The sequence below is a fragment of the Hyperolius riggenbachi genome, chromosome 10 (genome assembly GCF_040937935.1).
Source record: "Hyperolius riggenbachi isolate aHypRig1 chromosome 10, aHypRig1.pri, whole genome shotgun sequence".
In the NCBI taxonomy this organism is placed as follows: Eukaryota; Metazoa; Chordata; class Amphibia; order Anura; family Hyperoliidae; genus Hyperolius; species Hyperolius riggenbachi.
Genome location: NC_090655.1, coordinates 117,236,648 through 117,262,347, shown reverse-complemented (window position 1 = coordinate 117,262,347; position 25,700 = coordinate 117,236,648). Strand labels below are relative to the sequence as shown.

The following is a 25,700-nucleotide window of genomic DNA, read 5'->3' as shown; positions in this document are numbered from 1 at the left end:
TGCCATGCAAACATTCATTACAGCAAACCTATCTAAAGATTAGAAGCACATATCCTTTTGTCATGTCTTGGACAGATAGTGCATCAAACTAATCCCATAAGGGAGCTAACTAAATATATCCAGTATAGACTGTGTGCATACTGACAATGGTCACAGACAGGGGAAGAAGGGAGAGCACTGAATTAAACCCTGGCCACATGGGTCAGTTACAAGAAGAAAAAACACATAAATCCATTCACATCACCTCAAGTTAGGACATTTAAATAAGTTATTAGGGAGGAGCTACATGGGGTGTGGCCAATGAAATGACAAAGTCCGTTAACCCTTTGCACGTGCAAATGTTCATACAAATGCATTTACAGAAATTGATCATCCAGGAACCACGGCTATCCCTACAGCTAAGATAAAAGCTGGGGTCTTGGTACAGAATATTACATTCATTTGCATAGTCACCTACACCAGTGTTCCCCAACCTGTCCTCAAGGTCCACCCACAGTGCATGTTTTGTGGAAATCCACAGAGGTAGTTAATTAGCTCGGATGAAACACTAATTACCCCACCTGTGAATGGTTGTGGTTCCCTGCAAAACATGTACTGTTGGTGGCCTTGAGGTCAGGGTTGGGGAACTGTGGTGTACGCCACACAGAGGCACCCCAGTATTTGTAACTCTGGCCCTGTAACATGACAGGCAGCACTACAGGAAAAAGGCAGATGGAGCCCAGCACTGAAGACCTATAGACTCCAATATTGCGCTTCGGATGCCATTTTCCCATAGCCCTTCTGCCCGAATCTACTAAGACTCCCGCGGCCTGGAACAGGTGAGCTGCGACCACTGAACTGGCCTAGTGTCTGTGGGAAGCCGCAACACCAGTTCACCTAATGGGGGCAATATCTGCAGCACTATATGTGGCTGTTTCATCTGGCCCGCCAATGCAGGGCCTAACTGGTTCGGTATGGCCCATGGGCTGTAGTTTGCCCACTCCAAGTATAAATCCTTTGCAGGGAGTACTTTGTAAAGAATAAAGTAAATGCTGAGAATGCCTCATGAGGAGACGGTAGTAAAAATCTGACAGATCATATTTGGACTAATCCAACTACTAATTGATAGAAACATAGATTAATATAAAAAAAATGTAATTTATAATTAGTTCACGCTGTGACAGATGTACATCTTATATGAATATTTAAAATTTTACTGTTTTTTTGTGAGGGTGGTCTTTTTAAATCTGTTACATTAAGAGAAATTTAGAAAGCCTGTACTTATTATTATTCTATGGTGCACATTTCATTACTGAGCACTAACATACATAAACCTCCCACCATATCTTAACCTTCCCAGCGTTTAACCTCCTGAGCGTTACGCTGCTAAGGAGGTTTTGTAGTCGCAGAGTCCCCCAGGTGAAACCTATTAGATTAAATGTAATCCGAACATATTCGCTAGCACTAGACTAGCTAGGATTGGTGGTCAGCACCGACCGATCGCCCCTAATCCAGCCTCTTATACATTACCCAGCCTGGTTCTAGCGATTGGCGCGGCCTCCCCGCACAGCTCCGGTCTTCTCTATGGGGAGGGATCGTGCATGATGTCAGCGCAGTCCCGATCCTCCCCATAGAGAGGGGCGGAGCTGTGCAGGGAGGCTGCACCGATCACTGGAGACAGACTGGGTAATGTGGCTGGATCCGGGGGTGCTGGCCAGAAATCCTAGCTAGCCTAAAGGTGGGTACACACGTCAGATAAAAGTCTTTGGAAAATGAAAGATCACAGACCAATCTTACCACCCTTCATGTAGTATGAGAGCCATACTCTACACAGTCTATTCTATGGAGCTGAACTCCCCATCAAAAAAAGTTTGCAAGATGCTGCACACACAGATGCTGTACAGACACAAAAGATCAGTATCTGCAAAAGATCTGTTCCTGCCAAAGATCCGTTCCTGCAAAATGCCTTCATAGTCTATATCTGCAGATCCCATACACACCTTGTTTAATGGACATTCATCTGCAGATCAGACAATTATCTGCCGATCTGAAGATCCAACCTGGTGGATCTGATCTACAGATAATTGTCTGTTAAACAAGGTGTGTACGACATCTGCAGATATCATAGACTATGAATGCGTTTTGCAGGAATGGATCTTTTGCAGGAAAAGATCTTTTGCAGATACTGATCTGTTGCATGTGTACAGCGGTCTTTATGTGCAGCATCTTGCAAAGATTTTTATCTGATGGGGAGTTCAGCTCCATAGAATAGACTGTGTAGAGTATGGCTCTCATACTACATGAAAGGGGGTAAAATTGGTCTGTGATCTTTCATTTTCCAAAGACTTTTATCTGACGTGTGTACCCACCTTAATGCTAGCTAATAGGTTCTGATCACATTTCATCTAATAGGTTTCACCTGGGGGGACTCCTGAGGCTATTAAAAGCTCTAGAGCGTCATGCCTGACACAGGAGGTTAATTTCCCTGCAATTTTTGTACCAAAAGCGGTACACATTTTTTCAGCATTTCTTAATATTGTAAGCATTTTTGCAGACCTAGTTGCAAATTGCACTCTTGCAAGTTGCCTGCAAGTATGCGTACAATATTAAACAAACAAAAAAAAGCTGCTTTTATTAAAATGTTTTTTTTTTTCTTTAATGTTTGCTGCTATAAGCAATAGTGCTCATCTTTAATGCTAGGGGGGTTAATAAAAAATCTACACGACTGGTTCACCTCTTATGTGTATAATAGCATTTTACCCATTCAAACTAAAGTTATTTTTCAGATGTATTGTCCTCCTTTATAATCCTCTTGTCACTTCTGCACATAAATGTTGGCCCCAATAAATAGTCACTATTGCGGGTAATTATGGACACAACCTATTACTAGCAGAAATGATGCACAGCACCCATTTCTGGAAATTTCTTATCTAGTCAGGGATATCCTATACCGTATTAGAACTTCCCTTCAAATGTTAAATTTGTATAGAAGGGAAATGAAAACCTATACTTCTGTGACATATACTTTGGTTCTCTTTAACATAACAGCAACTGTAAAGTGATGTATGTAGTATATGTGAAATAATTTTAACTATAATTAATTTTTGCCTGTATGTACTTCTCTTTTTAGGAATATATGTATGTAGATGCCAGTGATAGACAGTTCTTACATTATTTTCATAAAGCGGCCAAAAAAGAAAGCTTTGATGTGTTAGAATATAATCGACTCAAGGATGCCATTGCTCAGGTATGATTTTTTTTATTGATGTGTGTGCAATTACATTATGAATTTATATAGCTACTGCAGTTCAAGCAAGCCATTGACCATGTACTTCTTGGTCAGCATAATAAGTCAGTCAAGGAGAGTCTAGTAGTCCTTTTGAGTTTTGCAAAATTTAATTTTATGTTCAGATATTCAACTTTGAATTGTGCTAGTCAGGATCATCAGCTACTGCATGCAATTGGTTCGTTTTATACATTTGCATAAAATAAACATAATTTGCATCAGATTTAAATGATTAACCTCTCCTCCACCACCTATACTAATAACTTTTGAAATGTTCTGTACTTAATTGTGTCCATTCCAGAAAAAGTCTAAAATGGATTAAATATTCCTCTATGTACAGCATGTGCCAATTGACAGATTTGAGCCATCTAGGCTAGGGGTCCCCAAACTTTTTCGGTCAAGGGCCAGGTCAACATACTTCAGACTGCTGGGGGGCCGGAACATACATAAAATGATGCTGAAAAAATTACGATACATTGTATTTAGGTATGGATTCCCCTAATCATGCCCAGAGGAGAACTCCAAGCAGCTGCCATTCAGTCATGCGGAGTCCAAAGAACGTCTTTCTGCACCAGACAGTGAAGCATATCTAGGTGACGACCTGTGGTCCAGCTGGACAGTAGTGTCACCTGGTGCAGAATTGGATTGGAAGCCAGCGAAATACTGCTCGCTGGCTTCTACAGTATGTGGATGGGTGGTATTCTATATGGAGGGTGCCGATATTTCAAGGTGTAGTGGGCAACATCTATATCATCAAGTTATACATTTTGAATTTGTGGGCCGGTGAAAAAGCCTCGGGGAGGGGGGGAGAGGGGGGCCTGCATTCGGCCCGCAGGCCGTATTTTGAGGACCACTGAACTAGGCTATGCTCATTTGGATGTCATTCTGAATCCCCTGTAATGTATCATTTTAGTGAACCAATTACATCTATGACTAATTGGCTATGTTATGGCTGTACTTTGGGCCATTTTAATAATGAGCCTTGTCATTCACTTACAATGTTAGAGGAACGTTAATCCATTATTGTCCTTCATCCCATCAGTAGTTGATACCCCCTTTCCCACAAGAAATGTACAATTTGTCAAACCTGTATGGCTGATATTGTGGTGAAATCCCTCCCACAGATTGATGTTGGGGCCATGGCATTGTTGCGTTGTGGGAAATGTGGAAGTTTCCAAATGCCAAACGAGCACATTTTCTCTTGTGCATTGAACTGAACAGTTTAGGAAGTCATTCAGGACATCATAAATCAAATACTTTTATATTAGTTGTAAGAATTGATTTTGATTGTAGATAAACTATTGTACTCAAATAAAACCACTGCAATAAAAACATTTGGGGTTTATGTATACAATTGCAATATAAATGTTTCACTTATCAATCATCGTTTAGCCATTAGGGTGTACAGACTTACTATTAAACTATAGTTGAGCAGTGTGTATTGTTCTGTGGGGAGGAGGGGACAATGGGCTTAAAAATATGCTAGTTTAATGGTTGTTTACCTATCCAGCATGCCAGAGTACTAAATAACATGAAGAATGTTGAAGAACCTTGCACTGATACAGCAGATGCTAAGATTAATCAGTCACTCCGTGTGCTGCTCCTCCAACCCAGCTGTGAGGTGGTTCTTTAAAAAGTGTGCATACAAAGAATTGGAGGTGCACTGTAATAGTATGACACAGTTTTATTAAAGCAGACCCAAACCAAACATTTTTAATTAAAAATATTTAGTTGCACCACTCTGACACATACAAAGATAAATAAACACTCCTTCAAGCCTATGAGCATTTCAGTGCATACTTTTCACCCTTCTCTTTTCATAACTAGGGTTATACAGGGGGCAGCCATTAGCAATTCCTCCTTTGCTGGACACCACCTACTCCACCAGTTTGCCGGATTCTGGGAGGGGTTCCTCCAATAAATGTAAAATATTTTATATTCGTTGTCATGCAGCTGAAAAAAGGCTGCTATTTATTATTATAATTTAGAAAATAGATTTTATTTCTGAAATCTTGTATTTTTAATTTGGGTCCACTTTAAAGGAAATGTCAGTTAAAATTGCACTTACTAGAAGATTTCTTTTATACACTGTTAATTGACCTTGTGCGACAGTTGTAATCAGCAGAGACACCTTGAGGAAAGATCATCCCAGCCAAGGTTTTTTTCTCGCATGTGTACAAGGCTTAAGGTTAGGCCTCCGTTTAATGCCTCTGTCCGCAAATGATTTTGTGTATTGAATTAGATACTGAATGGGAAGATGCTGGGCACAGAGCAGAAAAGGTTAGGAATAAGTTAGGTAGGTGAGAGTCTTACAGGCTCCCACTGACTAGATACTGGCAGAAATCACTACTGCTGCAACTGTTGCACCAGTAGACGGGTAAATAAAGAGCAGAGTCTCCTCTCCTAACAAAGCTTTACAGTCTAAAGCAGCCTTTCTCAACCTTTTTACCCTGAAGGAACATGCCAAATACTTTTTGGATCTCAAGGAAACCTTGCATTGAAAAGGGGGGGGGGGGGGGGTAATTTTGCAGGATCCATGGTCTTTAAAAGTGGGTTTGGTTCTTCATAACAGCCTTGTTTAGCCCCATTCCTTACAGTGTTCCCTATTATAGTAGTGCATATTAGGGCCTATTTCCTCTGCAACTCTCAGAGAGAGCCTGAGCCTCATGCACACACTTATCTAACCTTGTATGTACAGCACTGGGCCCCTGAACGTTCACCCAAAGGATCAAAACCTGATACCTGTAGGTGAGTCATTGTCCCTGTGTGCACAACTGAAGGGGTGGAGATGTATTCGAGGGAAGCAGGATTTATTTTTTAGTGGGTTGCAGATATGCATTAACATACCACTCCCCACACACCTACAATCGATGAAAGCCCTCCTTTCCTCAGACTGGCCTGTATGGGAGCAGGTGTGCTGATTGAAAGAAATCTTCTAGTAGTTCACAAGTGTGGTTGCCTAGACATGAGGGTGATGCTAGAAGGGGAGGGCTTGTGCTTGCTTATCCTATACTTTAGTAATCTTGGTGCACACCCCATGTTATAGGCTTCTTTCAGCCAGGGCATCAGCTCCCATGCTGGCAAATGTGTTCTCCAACATCTAAAAATAATGCACTACATTTTACAATAGCAGGAACTTTTAAATAAACCATGATAAATGTGTAGCTTTGGGATCATGTATTTGTCTAATTTACATCTATTTTGCTTTAGCATATACAGTATTACCCTGATGCTGGGAGGTTTAAAGAAAGTGTGGTGTGAGCAGTGCAGCTGACAGTAGCATGATTACCAAAGTACTTCCATTAGATGTATTTGACATGAGGCACCTAGAGCAAAGAAATTATATTTCCTATTGCAACAAATCCAATTTCAGCTATCACATTTAGTCCTTGTCATGAAATAAAAGCTAATGGCTTTAGCTGCTCTGTTTATTAAGGTGTTTTAGTTTGGTCTGAGAGCTAATCTACACAGTATTTTGAAGCTCCTTCTCATAGCCTGTAATAGCGTCAGTTTATGATTATTTTGTGTTTGTCTTGCAGGCCGAGTTGGACCTGAAGAGACTACGTGACCCTCTGCAACTACATCTTCCAATCCAACAAATTGATGCCAAGGATTGATCATTGTACAACTCTTAAATCCCCAGCAAAACCTGTGGATATCTTTTGCCTTTGAAATAAAAGCATTATAGGTGGTAGCTGGGATATGATAATGGGATGGGTGATCATTTTCACTTTTTTTTCCTCCCCTTCCCTCCCTATATTTTTTTTAAGGTTTTGGTTTAAAATGTAAAACAGAGGATTTAAAATGAAATTTAATTGGAGCTTGGGGCCTTGACATAGTTTAAAAGCCTCTCTCTAAGGGCTTGGGGGATTTCTTACTGAAACTATATATTTTATTTTACTTGTTGGTGAATGAATATAAATGAGGTTCGTGGATGAGGGTCCCAAAACAATTAAATCTTCATTTTCTTTTATTTTTGAGTATTTTTTGTTTTTCCTGGTTTTATGACAAGTAAGGTGTGTGAGGCAGAGTGCCTAAAAAAAAAAAGTAATCTTGGATTAATGGTCTACAGAGCCAGTGGAGGTACGCCAATAACAAAGCGCACAATTAAATGTTATTCAGTGAAGCGCTGGACCAGAGGTGAGAACCGTGTAATGCTGGTCTCCGGTCTTGAGAAGCATCTGTTGAGACATGGTTGAAGTGTTTTTTTGCCTTCTTCTGATGAACTCTGAGTTTGCGCACATGCCATGTTATGGTGCAACACTGTTCCATTTTAATCCAAGTCCCAAACACCGTGAGACTTTCTGCTATGCATTTTAAAAGAAACGCACGTGATTTTTCTTGTAATCACTTTCTAAATGTCTCCCGTCCCTCTTCCTCCCACAGCCTTGGCTATATATATTTCAGGGGTCAGTGCATGATTGGTTTTTGTCTGTTCTTTTCGGGAGGGAGATGTTCCCCTGTCCCGCACTCTTGGGAAGTGGCTTAGTAGCATATCAGGGTTGCATGAAAATTCAAAAAAAGGGTCACCACCGCATTCTGACATAATGATCATCAGATATAGTCCTAAAGATTTGCATTTCCTAGTTGGTCTTTTGTTGGTGGATACGCAACTCCTTCCTGGATGAAAACACCCAACCATCCAGCTTTGTCTATGCTTTGGTTATCTACATATCACCGAAGAGCTTGGAGAGTGGCAACGACTGAGATGTAACCTCTATCTTTGTTCCAAAGATTTCAGGGGGTTTTCTTTCTTTTTTGCTTTCTTTTGGAATACGCTGCTCTTCCACAGACTTTCAAAATCAAAATGGTGCAGTCTCTTGTTGGGGATGGCATGGGGCAAATGACGAAGTGTTTGGGCTACAAGTTTGCAGAGACACTTTTTTAAGGACTCCCCACTGTGAAAGGCTCCTACTTCAGGGATAGGATTTCAGAACTTAAGAAGTGAAGCCAGTTGACTGGTGCCTTGCATATATTGAAATCGAGAGGAGAGGATATGTTCTCTTCATGTATTGATATACAGCTGACAGTTGCGCTACCAAGGACTCCTTGCCAGCCTAATTCTTGAGTCCACGTGGATTTATAGCTGGAACATGCTGCCACGTCACAGTCTTAATAACTCTGTCACCTACATCTCTCCTCTCAGGTGGATTAAATCCTTTTTCCATCATGTACTTGTTTGTTTTTTCTTCTATGTCTCCTACTTTGTTCAAGATTGTAGATCCGTGCAGAATGTGGGCCTCAGAGCACAGGCAATAAAAGTTCCAGGGGGTCATTTATCATTCCTGGCATTCTGGTGAGAGATCAACTGCCTGGTCATTTTTATTTTAAAGCTGTGTCCTTGAAATCATGTAAATGGATGACGTGAGAATGGCTGATTATAAAATAAGCAAGATTGACAATCATCTCCATCGAGAGACCCCAATTATGAGTACAGAGTATCCAAAATATTCCTTTGTAAATCTTGTTGCTAATGGCAGGTGGATCTGCACACGGTACTCAAATGATTTAACGTGGCCAAAGTTCTAATAACCTGTTGCCTATGTTTCTGCTTGGATTACTGTGATCTTTTAACACTAACTCAACCTAAAGCTTTTCTTTTTACCATTTGCACTTCTGCTGCTTGAAGAGGCGGGAGCTGTTGCCCACAGAGGCACTTCCTGCAACAAATGGTCTTATCATGTTTGTGTAAAGTGTTTCAAAGCAGTAAAACCCAGGAATTGTCTCAAAGGGTCAGCTGAGTGTGAGTGTGCGGGGAGGTTTGGAGCATGGAGGAATGTCCTATAAATAAGCAAAATATAGATGTGTAAAATCCTGTATCATTTATGAAATATGTATAAAAGAAAAATGTAATTCTGCAACAATAAACACTTATTCAATTTTTCAAGTAAATTTGTTTCTGGGTGTTTCCTTTGGTCACCTTTCTGGGCATGTATTTGACATTCTCCCTCAGCCCTAAACATCGTAATACTCTGGATTTATTTCTTCAATGTGTACACCATATTTGCTTCCATTGTAGCACTTCTGAGCTTTCCTGTTGATTACTGTGAAGTGGTTTACTCCAAAAAAATACAGTACTTCTATGTCGAGTGTGTTTCTCTAGCAGACTTCTATGAACTATAATACTCGACACACACACACACACACACACACACCATACAATCTTGGTTGTACAGATTTACCAAATCTATGTAGTATAAGGGCCAACAGATTGAAAATACTTTGAATGATTGATTGGATAAGCTCTTGTACTACATGAAAGTGGTAAGATTGAACAACCCAAGATTGTATGGTGTGTGTTGAGCCTAAAGGCTCATACACACATCAGACCATAGTCTTTTGAAAATGAAAGATCACAGACCAATCTTACCACCCTTCATGTAGTATGAGAGCCATACTCTACACAGTCTTTTCTATGGAGCTGAACTCCACATCAGAAAAAAATCTTTGCAAGATGCTGCACACACAGATGCTGTACAGACACAAAAGATCAGTATCTGCAAAAGATCTGTTCCTGCCAAAAATCCATTCCTGCAAATTGCAATGATAGTCTGAGATCTGCAGATCATCATACACACATGATTTAACTGACATTCATCTGCAGATCAAGCGATCATCTGCAGATCTGAAAATCCATCCTGGTGGATCTGATCTGCAGATGAATGTCAGTTTTCTGATCAATTTTTATGAAAATTAAATGATGTAGATTTTCATAATTTTATAGACCCAATTTTTCTTAGTTTTCGATCAGTTTTTCTGATTGATGGTAACATTTGAGAAAACTGTCACACACCTGTTAAATTTTTCACCAGTTATGAAAAAAAAATTGTAATTTTCAAATTGAAAAGAAATATAAAAAGTTGTGTTGTCTGTGGGGCCACCTTAACACTGACTAGGGATGTTCTATGGGATGCAAATATTTCTGGATTGATGCAAAAGTATGCAAATTTGTTATGAAAATGTATGCAGGTTGGCTATAATCCAATCTAGTCCCACCTTGGCTTCATTAAGTTGCTTCATTTTTAGAGCTGCACATTTTCTCCACAATATTTGCATAGTTCAATAAAATTCTTGAAACAGAGATGCAAATAATTCTAAGTTGAAGAACTCCCCACCCCGCCCACCTTATCCCCTTCTCGCATGCCATTAAATGTTGGAGTTATTTGCATCTCATTGACCATGACTAGCATCTTCCACAGCGCAGAGTCCATAGTCATGTCACTGACTCCCCTCAGAGGAACTCACAATGTAATAAATGGGGGTGGAGCTATTGAATTGGCTAGGCTGTCTTGAAGTGATCTGCTCAGGCATCTGAAAACAAAAAATTGCAGTTCTATGCTTTCACTTCTTGTTGCATTCATTCCTGTGATTTTGCAATGTCTTATTGACAGAAGGTAAACAAGTACGGTAATTTCCAAGAATGCAATAAACGGAGCACTTGTGCTGTTTATTCAGTCATTGGAGTAAACCATATCACAGATAATTATATCCGCTCAGCACAAGTGAACAAAACTTAATTGGAACAGAAGAGAATAAATGAAAATTTATTTTCTACTTGTGGTGCTCACTATGTGACAACAATATTGTAACTAGTGAAGAGGACATCACAGCTGCACCAACACCTTATGTCATGGTTTGGTTTCATCTTGTTGCTATGCAGGACAATAGGAGTTGCCCACTACTGAAATACTCTGATTTTGTATTAAGGCATTCAAAATTTTAAGGGATAGAGTGATATCAAGTCTGTTATACTTTTAGCAAGCAAACAAAGGAAAGCAGGAAAGCTGGCACTGCTGCAAGTGTTCGGTTTATTAAGGCATGGATAAAGTGCAGACATGCAACATCTTGCAAAAATAACATGGAAAACACATACCCTGGTGAGAGGAGGCGTAGGTGGTGGTGGGTGCTGGGCACAGGATGCCTGACGGCCGTTTCGCGCTGGATAGCGCTTCTATGGAGGCTGCCAATCCGCATGTCTCTGAAGCTGATTTATGCATGTCATACAGCTGTAGTGCCAACCATTTGTTCTCCTTTGGTTCTGTTATACTTTTTGTTTCCTTTTATTGAAAGCAAGTTGCCTGTCTGTCCCCCTGATCCAGCCCTTATCCTATTAATATTTCTCCGAGTTATTTTCAAACCTTGCCAATAAAATACCTTTTAGAGCGGGGAAGCCCAACTCCAGTCTTCAAGGGCGAGATCCTGACACATTTTTGGCACAGCTCAATTTTATTGATTGGACTGAATCAGGAAAGGTGTGGATCGTGAAGCAGAACATATTTGCATTTTCTCTGTCCATCCTAAACACTGGCATGGATATGGCCCTCAAGGACTGGAGTTGGGCATCCCTGCTTTATAGCCTCCGCTATGCAAGAAAATACTCAAAATCTGTTTTACTTTTTTTTTTTTACCTACTTGTTCAATATTTTTTTAATTGGTAAACTCTTGAAAAGTTTTTTTTTTTTTTTTTTTTTCGATAAGATAAAAAATTATCTCCTGGGAGAAAACTCAGGAGATAAAGTTAATCGGATAAGGGCCCCTGTGTTTCTAATACTTTTAGCCATCGACCTTAAATAAGCATGTAGCTCAAGTGCTCTAACTCAAGTCTGACTGGGTTTGCCACATGCTTGTTTCAGGGTTGTGACACTACTGAAGCCAGAAGATCAACAGGGCTGCCAGGCAAATAGTATTTAAAAGGAAATACATATGGCAGCCTCCATTACTCTCATGATGGGTACACTTCTAAAAAAAAATCCCAAAAACTTTTTTTTAAACCACAAGCTGACAATCAAAGCCACTACTGAACTTTTTTTCACTTTTAATGTTTTTTGAATCTTTAAAAATGTGACCACAGTAACCATGTTTGCGTCTGGTGTGTGAAAAAAATTATCATTACAACCAGGCATCTGGCATTGTTTCAAGCATAAAATACCCATCAGCAAGAAAACATAAACCTATATAGATATATATTATGTCAGTAGAGTGTAATTAATAGTAGTTATTAAAGTAATCCATAAGCACCAAGGTTTTTCAAACACTGTTAGAGAATCATTTACTTTTACCAGGATATTTTTCCTAATCATTAGGTTTATCACCCTAATAGACCCTAAAGAGGGGCTTTTCACAAGCGTGCTAACAGTTACAATTAGAGGTAAAGAGGCACCCTGGTTGAAATAAAAGCATCTAAAAACAGCTTAAAATCGAGGAAATATGAGGTGGCTTACCTCAATAACGAAATCCTTGTATGTGACAAAAGATTTTTATTTAGCACAGGCAACGCGTTTTGTGGGTCTAAGCCCGCTTCATCAGGCCAATAAAAGTGCCAAATGAACAAGTCGATATGGCGAGCCTCCTATTTTTTCACTGCAAGGTGCTGAGACACCCCCACCACACGACGTGCTAACAGTTAGCACTGCTTTGTGAATCAAGCCCAATATATTATTATATTATGATAATGCTAGTTGATCATTTGCATGGTGTTACAAATGCATAAATTACCTGAAATATAATTGGCGATCTTTTTCAAAGCTGCCACAATGCTGTCGATCCTTTTTTTTTTTTTTTTTTAACAACAGTTTAAAGCCAACAAAACTTTACTCCACTTAATATTACCTCTGCCATGTTCTCCATACCTAAATAACACTATTTTGCAAATGCACATTGCCACCTAACCTAGCTTGCCAGAGCTGCAAGATGCATTGTCTTTGCATTGTGGGCTGTTGTCTTGCCAGTGGTGCAGCTTAGGAGCTATAGGTCCAAGTGTAAGTTTTACATCTGGTTCCCCAAGCACGCTGTACAAAAAATTGATATGAAGTGAACAAACCTGCCAAAGGCAGCTGTTGCGTCAGAGGGGAAAAGTTTGTCAATGATAACCACATTTCAGAGCACATAGAGAGGCGATCGTTACCAGTAAAGCACCAATGAAGAGCTAATACAGTGGTTGAGGGAAGGCCCCTCCAGTGACTGACCTCTGCATCCCCTTTCCTTATGGCACTGCATCTTGCAAATTCTTAAACCTTTTCCTACGTTTGACTCTCTCTAAAGGTGCATATACAAAAATGAAAAAGGTCACCTGCAAGTATCGGGACTTTATCCCTCAGGTAACAGTTAAGTACCGAGTGCTGTACAGACACCTCACAAGGCTCGTTCTTTTGTTATGGAGAGGTAAGATGGCACAGTGCTTGATGGGGTGGCTTTGAGTGAGAGTGATTAGGAGGAGAGCATTGAGCTTGGGTGAGATGATCCAGCGCTCCGTATCTCTCGCCTCTGGGAAGATGGGGTCTACTGTACACACTAGCATTTTTGGAGAGCCTGCCTCAGCCAGGAACCCTCTAAAGTGTGTTTTGAGGTTTAAACTGGTAATTCCAGTCTCTGTAACTTCACGGTTTACGCAGAATGAAAGGGTGGCAGTGCAAGTTTCAGCTACTACTTGTGAGTGGCACTAAATCAAATAGACAAACGTCTTGATTCATTAAAGTGGTCTGAAACTCTGACATAATATTCAATAAAAATGTGTTTTTCTACTTTTATTTTTTCATTACCCATACAGTTATATTTTCTTTTGTGCACAGGTAATATTTTCTAGTTACAAATTACAAGTTCCCAAAGAACAGTTTATCTGCTCTGAAAGCTGCCATTGCATCTAGTGAGCTCATATAAAGTGTGTGTATGCTTGATGCACAGAGAGCTCCTTTTTAGTTACACACAATGTAACAACTGAGGAATGTAAACAAAAGATACTGTTGTGTCCGCTTTGGATCAAATCCTAAGCTGAAGGGGCTTTCTATGGTAGGACAAAGTGCTGTGTTTAACTATTTGAATGCTTTTCTGCTAGAATTTTTGTTTGTTCTAGTAGGTTTAAGGCTGTAAGGATTTTTTTAGAGCAAAGACGAAATGGCCACTTTAAGCTGCGTTATAGCAGCAGCGCGAGCTAACATTTAGCATTGTCAGGAAACTATCAGTGCACACACACTACGTGTGGTAGTGCTGCGTAGCATGCACTCCACAACTTGCCTGCGTAATATAGAAGTAGCACAACCGCGATACTTAACTATCTCGGCCGCTACTACATTAACATAGTAGAGGCCGCGGGGGAGCACCCGTAACTAGGAAGGAGCGTGTACCTAGGAAGGAGCCCATGGTATGCAGCACTACTGTGCATAGCGTGCGTTGATTGCTACCATGCTCAATTTTAGTTTGCGCTGCTATGATGCAGCTTAATCATATTCGCCTTTTGAACGTGACTTTTTAACGTCCAAAAGGCTGCTGTGCGGCGGCACGCTCCACACACATCATATATAAATCAATTCATTGTGATTAGTGATAAAGTTATTGGCGAATGAATGGGAGGTGAAAATTGCTCAGATGCATAAGGTGAAAAACGACTGTAGACTGAAGTAGTTAATGAATCAAGACTGAAGTGAAGCTATCTCAGGAATGGGACTTCCAATCAAAAATTAGCTGCGTCTTCCCACTCCTTTACCACATCAAAGGGTTAGAATCTTGTAAGCTCCTGGGAAACCTCTCTCTATATGGGCAACAAGTGAGGCAAGTACCGCTTCAAATCCTTAGCTCTGTAGCTTCACAAATATCCTTACACACTTCCTCCAATTTGAATAGGACTGTATGACTGTATCTCTGACAAGCAGCATCTGAGGTTGGCACAGGAAACCTGCAACCAGGTAAAAAAAAGTTTACGTACAATGCTCGTGCATTGAAAATTATGATACATTCCACACAAAAAAAAATCATAAAAATGCATGTCTCAACTCAGTATATCTAAACTGATGGGATATGAGGTAAGCACAGGTACATTGCTAGATTTAATAACCAAACTGTTTTTCGCTCTGCAAATGAGGCAGTTGAACAGCAGTCAAAATCAGCACAGCTCTTTTAAATAAATAATAAATAGAAGCAAAACCAATGTATCTGTCTGAAGAAAGACTCCTGATAATAACCTAGTGCCAGAAACTTCAAAAGTTTATTTACAGTACTCCCGTGGGAGCAGGAAGAACCCGATTCGACATAACTATCATGGCTGCAGTTTACACTTCATATTACAATTGCAACTCTCAAACTGAAAATTAGAAGGTAAGGCTCCTAATGTTCTTGTTGTTTATTTTATTTTCAGTTTAAAGTTTTAAGTTTATTTTCAGTTCGTTTGCTTTCAATATTTTGTTTAAGATATTTTAACTTTCTTTAATAGTGATTCTTGAAGTAGAAATATTTGGTTAGCAGTGAATAAGAGAATGTTTCCACATATAACCTGTATGTCTGTGTTAAGCTGATAAGTAATGGTATTCATCTTGCCAAATCTGACATGTTATTTACAAGATTTGAACTTCGTGGTGTCCTTGACTGAATAACCGCTATTAGGAAATAGTTTTATCTCATTCTACATCCTCCAGATGAGGCGTTTTCTACAGAATGGTTCACAAGGTGACACACTGGATCGTCTGTGGTTTCCAGTTATCTATCCACCTCATCTGTTGCTTTGAAGGGATGGGTTTTATTATTACCTAACCTGGAATATACCCCAGAATATACTTCCGGATCCTGCCGCCATGCTCCTCTCCTCCATCTCGCTGCAGTAATCTGAGGGCGCCCTGTCATCCTGGATCGAGTCCCAGCTGCCAGTTCCTCTTCACTACACTCTCCTTGCGGTGTACATGCACCGCCGCCTCCATCCTCCCTGGTAACGGCATCCTCTTCATGGATACACATGCGCCTGACATCATGCGTGACCCCAGAGCATGTGCGCCGCAGGTCACACATAGTAGGTTGAACTGTAACCAGGAAGAGGATGGGATGGAGGAAGCGCCACGTTTACACTGCATAGCTGCAGTCTACATACAAATACTGCAGCGAAGCGGAGTGCAGCAGCTGGGAGCCACAAGAGCTGGATGACGAGGCACCCTCGGATTACTGCAGTGAGATGGAGGAGGAGGGGAGCGTGGCGGTAGAATCAGGTGAGATGCAGCAGGGGTTAGTTGGTGAAGTGTTAGTTTAGTAGGTGGCAGCAGCAGGGGTTAGTTACTGAAGTGTAGTGTAGTTGCTGGTGGAATGCAGTGTCGTTGGAAGGGGCAGCAGGGGTAAGTGAAGTGTAGTGTAGCAGGGGTTAGCGTAGCAGGCCAGTGTAGCTTAGATAGAGATAAAGTTTAGAGTTGAAAGGTCCATAAGACGCCCCTGAACCATAGACACACCTAAGTTTAGTTTAGTTTATTTTTTCCTGATTCTTGCCCTCTAAAACTAGGTGCATTTTATATGCCGGAGCGTCTTCTATTCTGAAAAATACAGTATTTACTTTATGGTTTGGAAACCATTTAGTAGACTTTAAAAAAAAAATTCCCTCATAATTAAATTTTACACCCAATGTGCTAGATTTCCTGCAGAAAGCACTAGATTTGGAGTTAAAAATTATAACCTCAAATGTGCAGTTGGCCACATTATGTGCTTACTTTGATTTTTCTTTTAAAGTTATCTTATTAACCACTTCAGGACCACAGGCTTGACCCTCTTTAACCACTTAAGGACTGCAGTCATAAAACCCCTTAAAGGAGTTGTCAGAGGAAATATAGTAAAATAAGTGGTACTTACCGGGGGCTTCCTCCAGCCCCAAGCTTCCAGGACCATCACTCGCCGCAGCTCTGCCCGCCGGAGCTCCGACCCGGTCCCCGGCGATGACGTCAGAGCGACCTGGAGGTCGCGCTGTACTGTGCCTGTGCGATCGGCGCTGTCGATCACTGCCACGTGGGCCGGAGTGGACTGCGCAGGCGCAGAACTACTGCCTGCGCAGTTTGTTCCGGCCCACTTGGCGGTGATTGACAGCGCCGATCACGCAGGCGCAGTACAGAGCGACCTCCAGGTCGCTCTGACGTCATCGCCGGGGACCGGGTCGGAGCTCCGGCGAACGGCTGTGGGCAGAGCTGCGGCGAGGGAGGTCCTGGGAGCTTGGGGCTTTTTTTTTTTTCCATTCAGACCACTGCAGCTTTAACAGTTTATTGCTCCGTCATACAACCTACCACCTAAATGAATTTTACCTCCTTTTCTTGTCACTAATACAGCTTTCTTTTGGTGCTATTTGATTGCTGCTGTGATTTTTATTTTTTTATTATATTTATCAAAAAATACATGAATTTTGTTAAAAAAATGTTTTTTTAACTTTCTGTGCTGACATTTTTCAAATAAAGTAAAATTTATATATACATTTTTGTCCAAATTTATTGTGCTACATGTCTTTGATAAAAAAAAAATCCAATAAGTGTATATTGGTTTGGGTAAAAGTTATAGCATTTACAAACTTTGGTGCAAAAAGAGAATTTTCCCATTTTGAAGCATCTCTGACTTTTCTGAGCACCTGTCATGTTTCATGAGGTGCTATAATTCCAGGATAGTATAAATACCCCCCAAATGACCCCATTTTGGAAAGAAGACATCCCAAAGTTCACGAAGAGGCATGGTGAGTTCATAGAAGATTTTATTTTTTGTTACAAGTTAGCGGAAAACGGCACTTTGTGACAAAAAAAATAAATTAAAAAAAGTTTCCATTTCTGCTAACTTGTGACAAAAAAAATGAAATCTGCCACGGACTCACCATGCCCCTCTCTGAATACTTTGGGGTGTCTACTTTCCAAAATGGGGTCATTTGTGGGGTGTTTACTTTCCTGGCATTTTGGGGGGTGCTAAATTGTAAGCATCCCTGTAAAGCCTAAAGGTACTCATAGGACTTTTGGCACCTTAGCGCACCTAGACTGCAAAAAAGTGTCACACGTGGTATCGCCGTACTCAGGAGAAATTGTATAATGTGTTTTGGGGTGAATTTTTACACATACCCATGCTGGGTGGGAGAAATTTCTCTGTAAATTGGATTTTTTTATTTTTTTACACACAATTGTCCATTTACAGGGATATTTCTCCCACCCATTTTGAGGCATTTGGTTTCTAGACTACGCCTCACGGTTTAGGGCCCCTAAAATGCCAGGGCAGTATAGGAACCCCACAAGTGACCCCATTTTAGAAAGAAAACACCCCCAAGGTATTCCGTTAGGTGTATGGTGAGTTCATAGAAGATTTTATTTTTTGTCACCAGTTAGTGGAAATGACACTTTGTGAAAAAAAAAACAATTTCCACTAAGTGTCATTTCCACTAACTGGTGACAAAAAATAAAATCTTCTATGAACTCGCCATACACCTAACGGAATACCTTGGTGTGTCTTCTTTCTAAAATGGGGTCACTTGTGGGGTTCCTATACTGCCCTGGCATTTTAGGGGCCCAAAAACCGTGAGGCGTAGTCTGGAAACCAAATGTCTCAAAGTGATTGTTCAGGGGTATAAGCACTGATTTTAGGTATCTGCCCCTGCCTTTTTATGCTGGAATATTTGCCTTGAGGCTGCAAGCCTGTTTGGATGGGGGAACTAGTTTTAATTACATCCTCAGACATAATTTGATTCCCAGAGATCTACTTCCACATGTAAAAAGTGTATTATAGCACACACACACAACAAAAGACTTCCTTACTCCCGGTTACAGGTGACAACACATGGGTGACATTATTTCCTAGCATATCAAAGGGAAGGATTTGACTGGCTATTGACTAAGTAGCCATCTCCTTGCCAGGGGCTAGCAAATCCATTTAGCATTCCCTGCTCTTAAAACAGATCCGAGATGAAAAACTAAATATAACAAGTGACTTGTCTATATATCTTATCTAAAGTTTAGATAGTTTACACAGCAAATCTATCTTCAAACTGCTTCAACAGTATATTAATATTTTTTCCTGTGATACAATGGGAGCAGACATGTTTTCTGCTTGTCACTATTACACAATTACACACACAGGCAAGCTTATCTGTATCTAGGCATGCTAATCTGCATATTCTGTGAAAACTCCACTCTTATCTCCTCCATTACACAGGCAACTGATCTGTATCTGCACTGCAGCTCTCAGATTGTGAAAACTCTGCCTCTGAAATCTATAGCTAGTAACACCTTTTTCACCTGCCCAGACTGAAATACCACAATCCCTTGCAAGCGCCAAGGCACTCTGGAGAAGCTGTGGGTGTGGCTTGTTTAGTTTATAGGGAATTAGAGTATTAAAACAAAACAAGTATTTGGCTTGAGGAATGCCCTATAAACTATATGTAAGGAACACAATTAGGCAAGGAGTAAAAGTTCATCTCGGATCCACTTTAAGTGTTCCCTAATTAGCAGCAGACAATGAGAGAGTTAATTCACATGAACAAACAGAACTCCAGGAAGCTAGCTGCCAATACCTTCAAAGCCAGACTGGCTGACATAAATAATATACAGCAGATAAAAAAAATGGAAATATAAGACTAGCTGACATACATAATATACAGCAGATAGAAAAATGGAAATATACTCCTGTATTATCCCAACATTATCAGCATCATAACTAGCTGCTATATTCCTGACAGCACCCACCGCGTCTCTGCCGCCAGTTTCCAGTGTTAAACTGGCCTGAGGGGTTCAAGGCCTAATCCACTAGGGCTGGTTACTTCTCCTGGGCGCAGATTCTGCCTCTGTATACCAAATTTGCAGGGCTGCCAAACTATCTTCATTTAACCCCTTTGTAAAACACTATCGTCTGGATCTTCCAGCTCACCAGGATATGGGTATTAGTCACAAGGTACTGCCTGCAGTGGTCCCACCGTAAGAGGCGGCAAAAAAAGCTTATCAATCACAAGTGCTCAGAAAAGCGCTTATAGTGTGGCTGAGCCCTTACTGGTGATTGGATTTCCAGAAAGTCTTCTGCGACAGGTGGATAATATCACCCTTATGTTGGTAAGTCACCTACATATACAAGGTTATATTTTATGCACTGAGGTATGGTGTAGAAGGAGGGTTTTTTAAAGGCATTTTGTGCTTCCTGTCCTTTAGCTAGGGGAATAAATCTCCTGGTTCCTGTCATGGAGGACTTTGTGGAAGTCCAATTCTGGGTAAGAGTAATTATTGACTTGCCAGGTTCTGCTCCAATGCAAAGCAAGAGATACAGGATACTGCAGAGTCCTATTTAGTGTCCACAATTGCATGTATTCAGCATTTTTCTGCATGCTGTAAACATTTAGAAATCTATGTATTTTGCTGCAACTTGTTAAAATGTGTGCAAATGCAATTCATACTTGGAAAAAAAAATCACCTGCAAAAATGCTAACTTGGTGAACTGAGATTTTACATACCTCGGGTGTTTCCCCCATCCTTGGTGAGAACTGCATTAAGGGCCCGTTTCCACTATTGCGGTGCGGAATCGCCTGGATTCCACCGCTGATGAAATCGCATGCGGATGCGATTCCCCATGCGGTTTTTGCCGCTAATTCGCATAGGTGAGGGTATATGCGATTTTAACCATGTCACTGCCTGTGTGAATTTACATTGGTACCTATGCGAATTCGTGGCAAAAAAATGCATGGGGAAAAGGCGATTTCCCTATTAAATACATTGTGAACGATACGCCTGCATTCCACACGCAGGCGATTTCTGAAAACTGACAAGTGGAAACAGGCCCATCCATTTGTATTGGCTGTGCGAATCTGCATGCAGGAAACTCATGCAGATTCGCGATAGTGGAAACCGGCCCTGAGTCTGATGCATGTTCATTTAGAAAGTGGTATTAAACTTTCACCAAAAGAAACTGCTTTTTTTAAGCACTTTTTTATGACATTATTTTCACTGGAGTTCCTCTTTAAAACACTCTGTTACAAAAATCATATTTATGCATACTGTACATTTTTAAACTTTTCATACAATTAAGAACATTACTATTGAATCCATTCAATTTCACTATTGTCAGCATATATAGTTTCCATGTTTCTATGTTCTGCTCTTAGAGGTGCCCCTCTATAGTACGGAATGTGCGTTATGTAGATTTTGGAAGAAAGTTCCATTCCAAACTTCCCTTACTGTACATTAGTTGGACAGTTCTGGGCTGCTACTGTTCTAAAATAGTAGTCGGAAAGTGTAAGGATCATGTGATTTAGCAGGAGAGGACAAGAGGAAGGGCTGACTTCAGCTTAATGACCTGTCTCCTGAAAGTCCATGCCCAGCAGTCCCCTTTCGGATAAGCCTGTATCATTTTCAGAATTCCAGTATGTCAAGACAATAGGAGGATGAGGATCGATCAGTAAAAATATCCTTGTTTACTAGACAAAAATTTTCTGGAAGGGTCAGAGGTTTGGCCCATTTCATCCTCTTCCTTCTGATAATGTGTCCAGTGGAGATGATAAAGGAGAGGTTATAGTGATAAACAAGGAAAACAAGATCCTCTATACAGCCCCAATCCAGGGAGGAGAAAGACACAGACTCATAAGCTTTCTACATAGACAACCTATTTCCTCATTGCTCACGGTTTATTAAAATGTTTCTTCTTACTTTATTCTTTTTCTTCCTCAGAAGTAGCCCTGTGACTCCTCTGGGTAAGTTCTTTCAGCTTCCGATTCATTGTCATTGGAAAGTCGTTGTCTAGAGTTTCTTCATGTTCTGTCAATTTGAAAATTTCCTAAAAGGAACAAGTTATTCTATTTTGTACATCGTTCTACCCTGCATAGTTATATGTACTTTTTGGTTTCTTTTGAGACATCATTTTTATAGCAAGCTGGCAAGAGAACTGATTTGAGTAGACAACAGTTTAATATCTTGCTATTATTCATAGAATTAGGGAAACGGCATGCTAGCTTCTTTATTGTATGGTATAGATAATACTAGTTAATAAAGTTGGGTACAGTGTCTTGGACATGTGTAACTGTCTTTGGAGGAGGAACTGACCAGTGGTGTAGCAATAAGGGATGCAGAGGTTGTGACTGCACCAGGGCACCTGGACCAGAGGGGCCTACCAGAAACCCTCATTCAACAGCTGTGTTAGCTCTTCATTGGTAATATGCTGGTAAGGATCACCTTTATATGTGCTTTGAATAGTAGTAATCCTTAATAATCTGTTCCCCCTTCCTGACTGTGGCTTTCTTTGGTAGGTTTTGGTGTCCTTACCAATTGTTATGTATACAGTGCTTTAGAGGGCTGTAAACTTCACTGTTGCCCATAGTTCTTTAGCTAAGCCATTTGAACTGGCCTATAGCTTTTTTTATTTGCAGAATTGTTCATGAGTTTAGAATCTAACTGTGGCTTGTTGTAGGCAAGGTGAATTGGTAGAAAAACCCTATTTTGCCCGATTCTTTCTAGAAAAAAAACAAAAACTATCATAAGTCATTATGCAAATCAGCTGAGATGCTTTCCGTTGTACGCTACGTAACATTAGAAAATAAAGACTGGTAAAATTTTGATTTAAAGGATTCTTTACCCATCTAAACTCTTGAGGTTGTTTGATAGCTGTGAGCATCAGGCAGTTCACTTCAGAATGACTCCCAACATGTCCTACAGCATTGTGCTTAGTTTAAAAGTCACATTCTTGTCCTAATAATGTGAATACGCTATCTAAAATACATTTACATGCTTATAGTTGTTTCTAGCTGTGTATTAGAACTTCTCCCGGCTTCTGTCTGAAGGAGGCACATGCAAGTCATAACCTCTAGCTAAGACATTTTTCTGGCTTGAAAGTGCTAATAAATCTAAGATTACTATTATAATTTAAGACTAATTAAAAAGTTAATTTAGCTTAGAGTTGGCTTTGATCATTTAGCAAATGACTTAATTTGTCATAAATTCTGTATGGTAGCTAAGAGAAGGAGGGACTCACGGCAGTATATTACATGGGTGTGTATAGCAGGCAGTGATTGCCTGCTTGTGCCCCTTTCAATAACCCAAACACATATTTTTATGTTGATCATAGAACATCATTTGTGTGACTGTATCTTTTGTGACAATTGATCATACATTTTGGCATTTTATAAAAAAAAAATCTAAATTAGATGTTTTTTTCTATCCTTGCAACAACTTTGGTTTTCCTCCATTTTGGGAAATAGTATGTAATCTGCAAATGTTTAGAAGGCAATTAAATATGTGAATTAGAAAAAGTCAAAATTTTTTACATCCTGATGTACTAGACGAAGCTGAGAGATCCAAGCTGCTGGCTTTACAGCAGGGGTAGGGAACCTATGGCTCAGGAGCCAGATGTGGCTCTTGACAGCTACATCTGGCTCACATACAAATCAGTAGAGGTTGATTCACTAAGTTACACTGCTCAAGCACCACAGCTTAGTGTGGCAGCGTAAGTAACATTTTTAAAGTAGGTATGCTACTCCTGTAGCATGCACTACTAACTTACACACGATCCCCCGAAAACTAATGGCTGCACCAATTGTCCCACCCTGGATCCTGTCAGGTCCAGTGACTTTGTAGGACGAGATCCCCACACTTTGATTGGTCCAATAGGCTGCCTGTCACTTGACAGGCAGCCTATTGGGCCAAAGTGCTGGGGATCTCGTCCTACAAAGTGAATCGACCTCCACGTCAGCTAGCTAATTGTACAAGCTGTTAGTCTGTATTTCTCCTGACTGGCTCTCTAGGAAATTGCTGACGTTGCTGAAACCCAAGAGAAGCTGGACACTTCTGCTGCCCGGAGTATAAACTGTATACACTTTACCATAGCAACAGGGACGGGAGCCCTCTGCTGTGCATGCACACTGTCCCAGTTTGAAACATATTGTATGGCTCCCACGGAAATACGTTTTAAAATATGTGGCATTTATGGCTCTCTCAGCTAAAAAGGTTCCTGACCCCTGCTTTACAGCCTATTATGACTTATGTACTTTATTTAACCCTTTCGAGACCGGACGGCTCTGGCCCCCTAAGGACCAGGCCGTCCTTTTATTATTGAGACATGTGATTACTGTAATTGCCTCACAGTAATCATGGGGCCAGGAGCCAATGAAATCAGCTCATGACCGAGATGCAGAAGCTCTGCTGTCACTGAGACAGCAGAGCGAGCAGGTGCAGCGAGGGATCAGCAGCGAGGAAGGCGTGAGTGCGCTGTGGTGAATATTTGGAACTTACCTCCTATCAGAGCCACCCAGCCACCAGCAGGATGTAGATTCCATCTACGTTGGTACAGAACCCGGCTAACAACACACTGTTGCCTTCTTGAAGAGTACCTGAAGTGACATACAGCATGATGCAATAAACGTGTGTGTATATAGTATCAATACTACATCAAACTTGCTTGTGTTTCTGTTTTAAATCATTGCATTTATTAATATCCCAGGGATGCAAATCACAGTTTCTCTGCAGCTGGGTAAAGTTGGACTGTGGCATCATTATCCCTGACAACTTATTAGACGTCATAAAACTTTAGAGTGGCATTGAAAACATTTCTGGAACTAATAAGCTTAATAGCTCAATTATACTTTGTGTAGGAGCTGAATAAACAGAAAGAGTGGCAGGTTATGCCATTGCCCGTGACAAAATGTCAGACATAGTATACCTAATGGCAATCAGCAAAAATTGTGTTTAATTGAGCTAGTGCAGCCCCCTAACACACTCAAGATTGCTGATATGGCCCTTTGCCTAAAAAGTTTGGACATCCCTGCTTTAAAGTGAACCTAAAGCCAAGTAAAAAAAAATGAGATTAACTCACCTGGGGCTTCCCTCAGCCCCCTGCAGCCGATCGGTGCCCTCGCAGCCCCGCTCCGATGGTCCAGGACCCGCCGGCGAACACTTCCGGTTTGGCCGTCACCGGCCGACTGGCCGCAATAGCATACAGGGCGATATACAGGCTGGGAACGCGAACAATCACTCGCGTTCCCATGCCTGTCGGCCGGTGACGGCCAAACCGGAAGTGTCCCTCAGCCCCAGGTGAGTTCATCTCATTTTTTTTACTTGGCTTTAGGTTCACTTTAAGGCATATGTAAGGATTCTGAGGCCCAGTGCACACCAAATAACCTGTAGCAGATCTGCAAAATGCTAGATTTCAGAGCGATTCTAGGCATGTTCTCTAAACATGCCTGCGTTTTTTGGAGCATTTTTGTGTAGCAGATGTCAAATATTGTTAGAGTTAAGCTGTTACTGAACAGCTTCTGTAACAAAAACGCCTGGAAAACTGCTCTCATCTAGCGTTTTTTAGAGCGGTTTTCCACTCTCCTATACTTTAACATTGAGGCAGAAACGCCTCAGAAATCTAAAAAATGCTGCAGCCCAGAGTTTGCGTTTGTGGAATAAAGACCCGCTCTGGTGGTGCACCATCCCATTCACTTCCGTTAGTCAAGCGGTTATCCCCCTGCAAGCGTTTTTAAAAAACGCTCCAGAACCGCTCTGTTGTGCACCAGCCCTGAGACAGGTTTCAAGTTCACGCTCTATATTATTTCCAACTAAGCTATGTGACGCTGTTTCCATTGGTTTCCATTCCATATGCTTCCTCGCCCTAGATGTAATCCTCCCTTTTTGACACACAACCTTAGTACATAGCAAGGAAATGAGCAACGCTACTTAAAAACAGACTAGTGCCTACCTGCAAAAGAGTGCAAGACCCACTT

General features: G+C 40.9%; 2 protein-coding genes across 2 annotated transcripts in view; both read left to right on the top strand.

Moving 5' to 3' along the window:
- The window catches only part of MCU (mitochondrial calcium uniporter), a 165,904-nt gene extending 156,747 nt beyond the window's left edge, over nucleotides 1-9,157 (top strand). Inside the window, exons 7-8 of the mRNA XM_068257683.1 lie at nucleotides 3,110-3,226; nucleotides 6,805-9,157. Of these exons, the coding sequence (XP_068113784.1) occupies nucleotides 3,110-3,226; nucleotides 6,805-6,882 (195 nt within the window). The 3' untranslated portion in view covers nucleotides 6,883-9,157. The remainder of the gene's footprint in view (nucleotides 1-3,109; nucleotides 3,227-6,804) is intronic.
- A 12,377-nt stretch (nucleotides 9,158-21,534) lies between these two features.
- Nucleotides 21,535-25,700, top strand: part of OIT3 (oncoprotein induced transcript 3) — a 51,618-nt gene continuing 47,452 nt past the window's right edge. Inside the window, exon 1 of the mRNA XM_068255339.1 lies at nucleotides 21,535-21,695. Coding sequence (XP_068111440.1) covers nucleotides 21,638-21,695 — 58 coding nt within the window. The 5' untranslated portion in view covers nucleotides 21,535-21,637. The remainder of the gene's footprint in view (nucleotides 21,696-25,700) is intronic.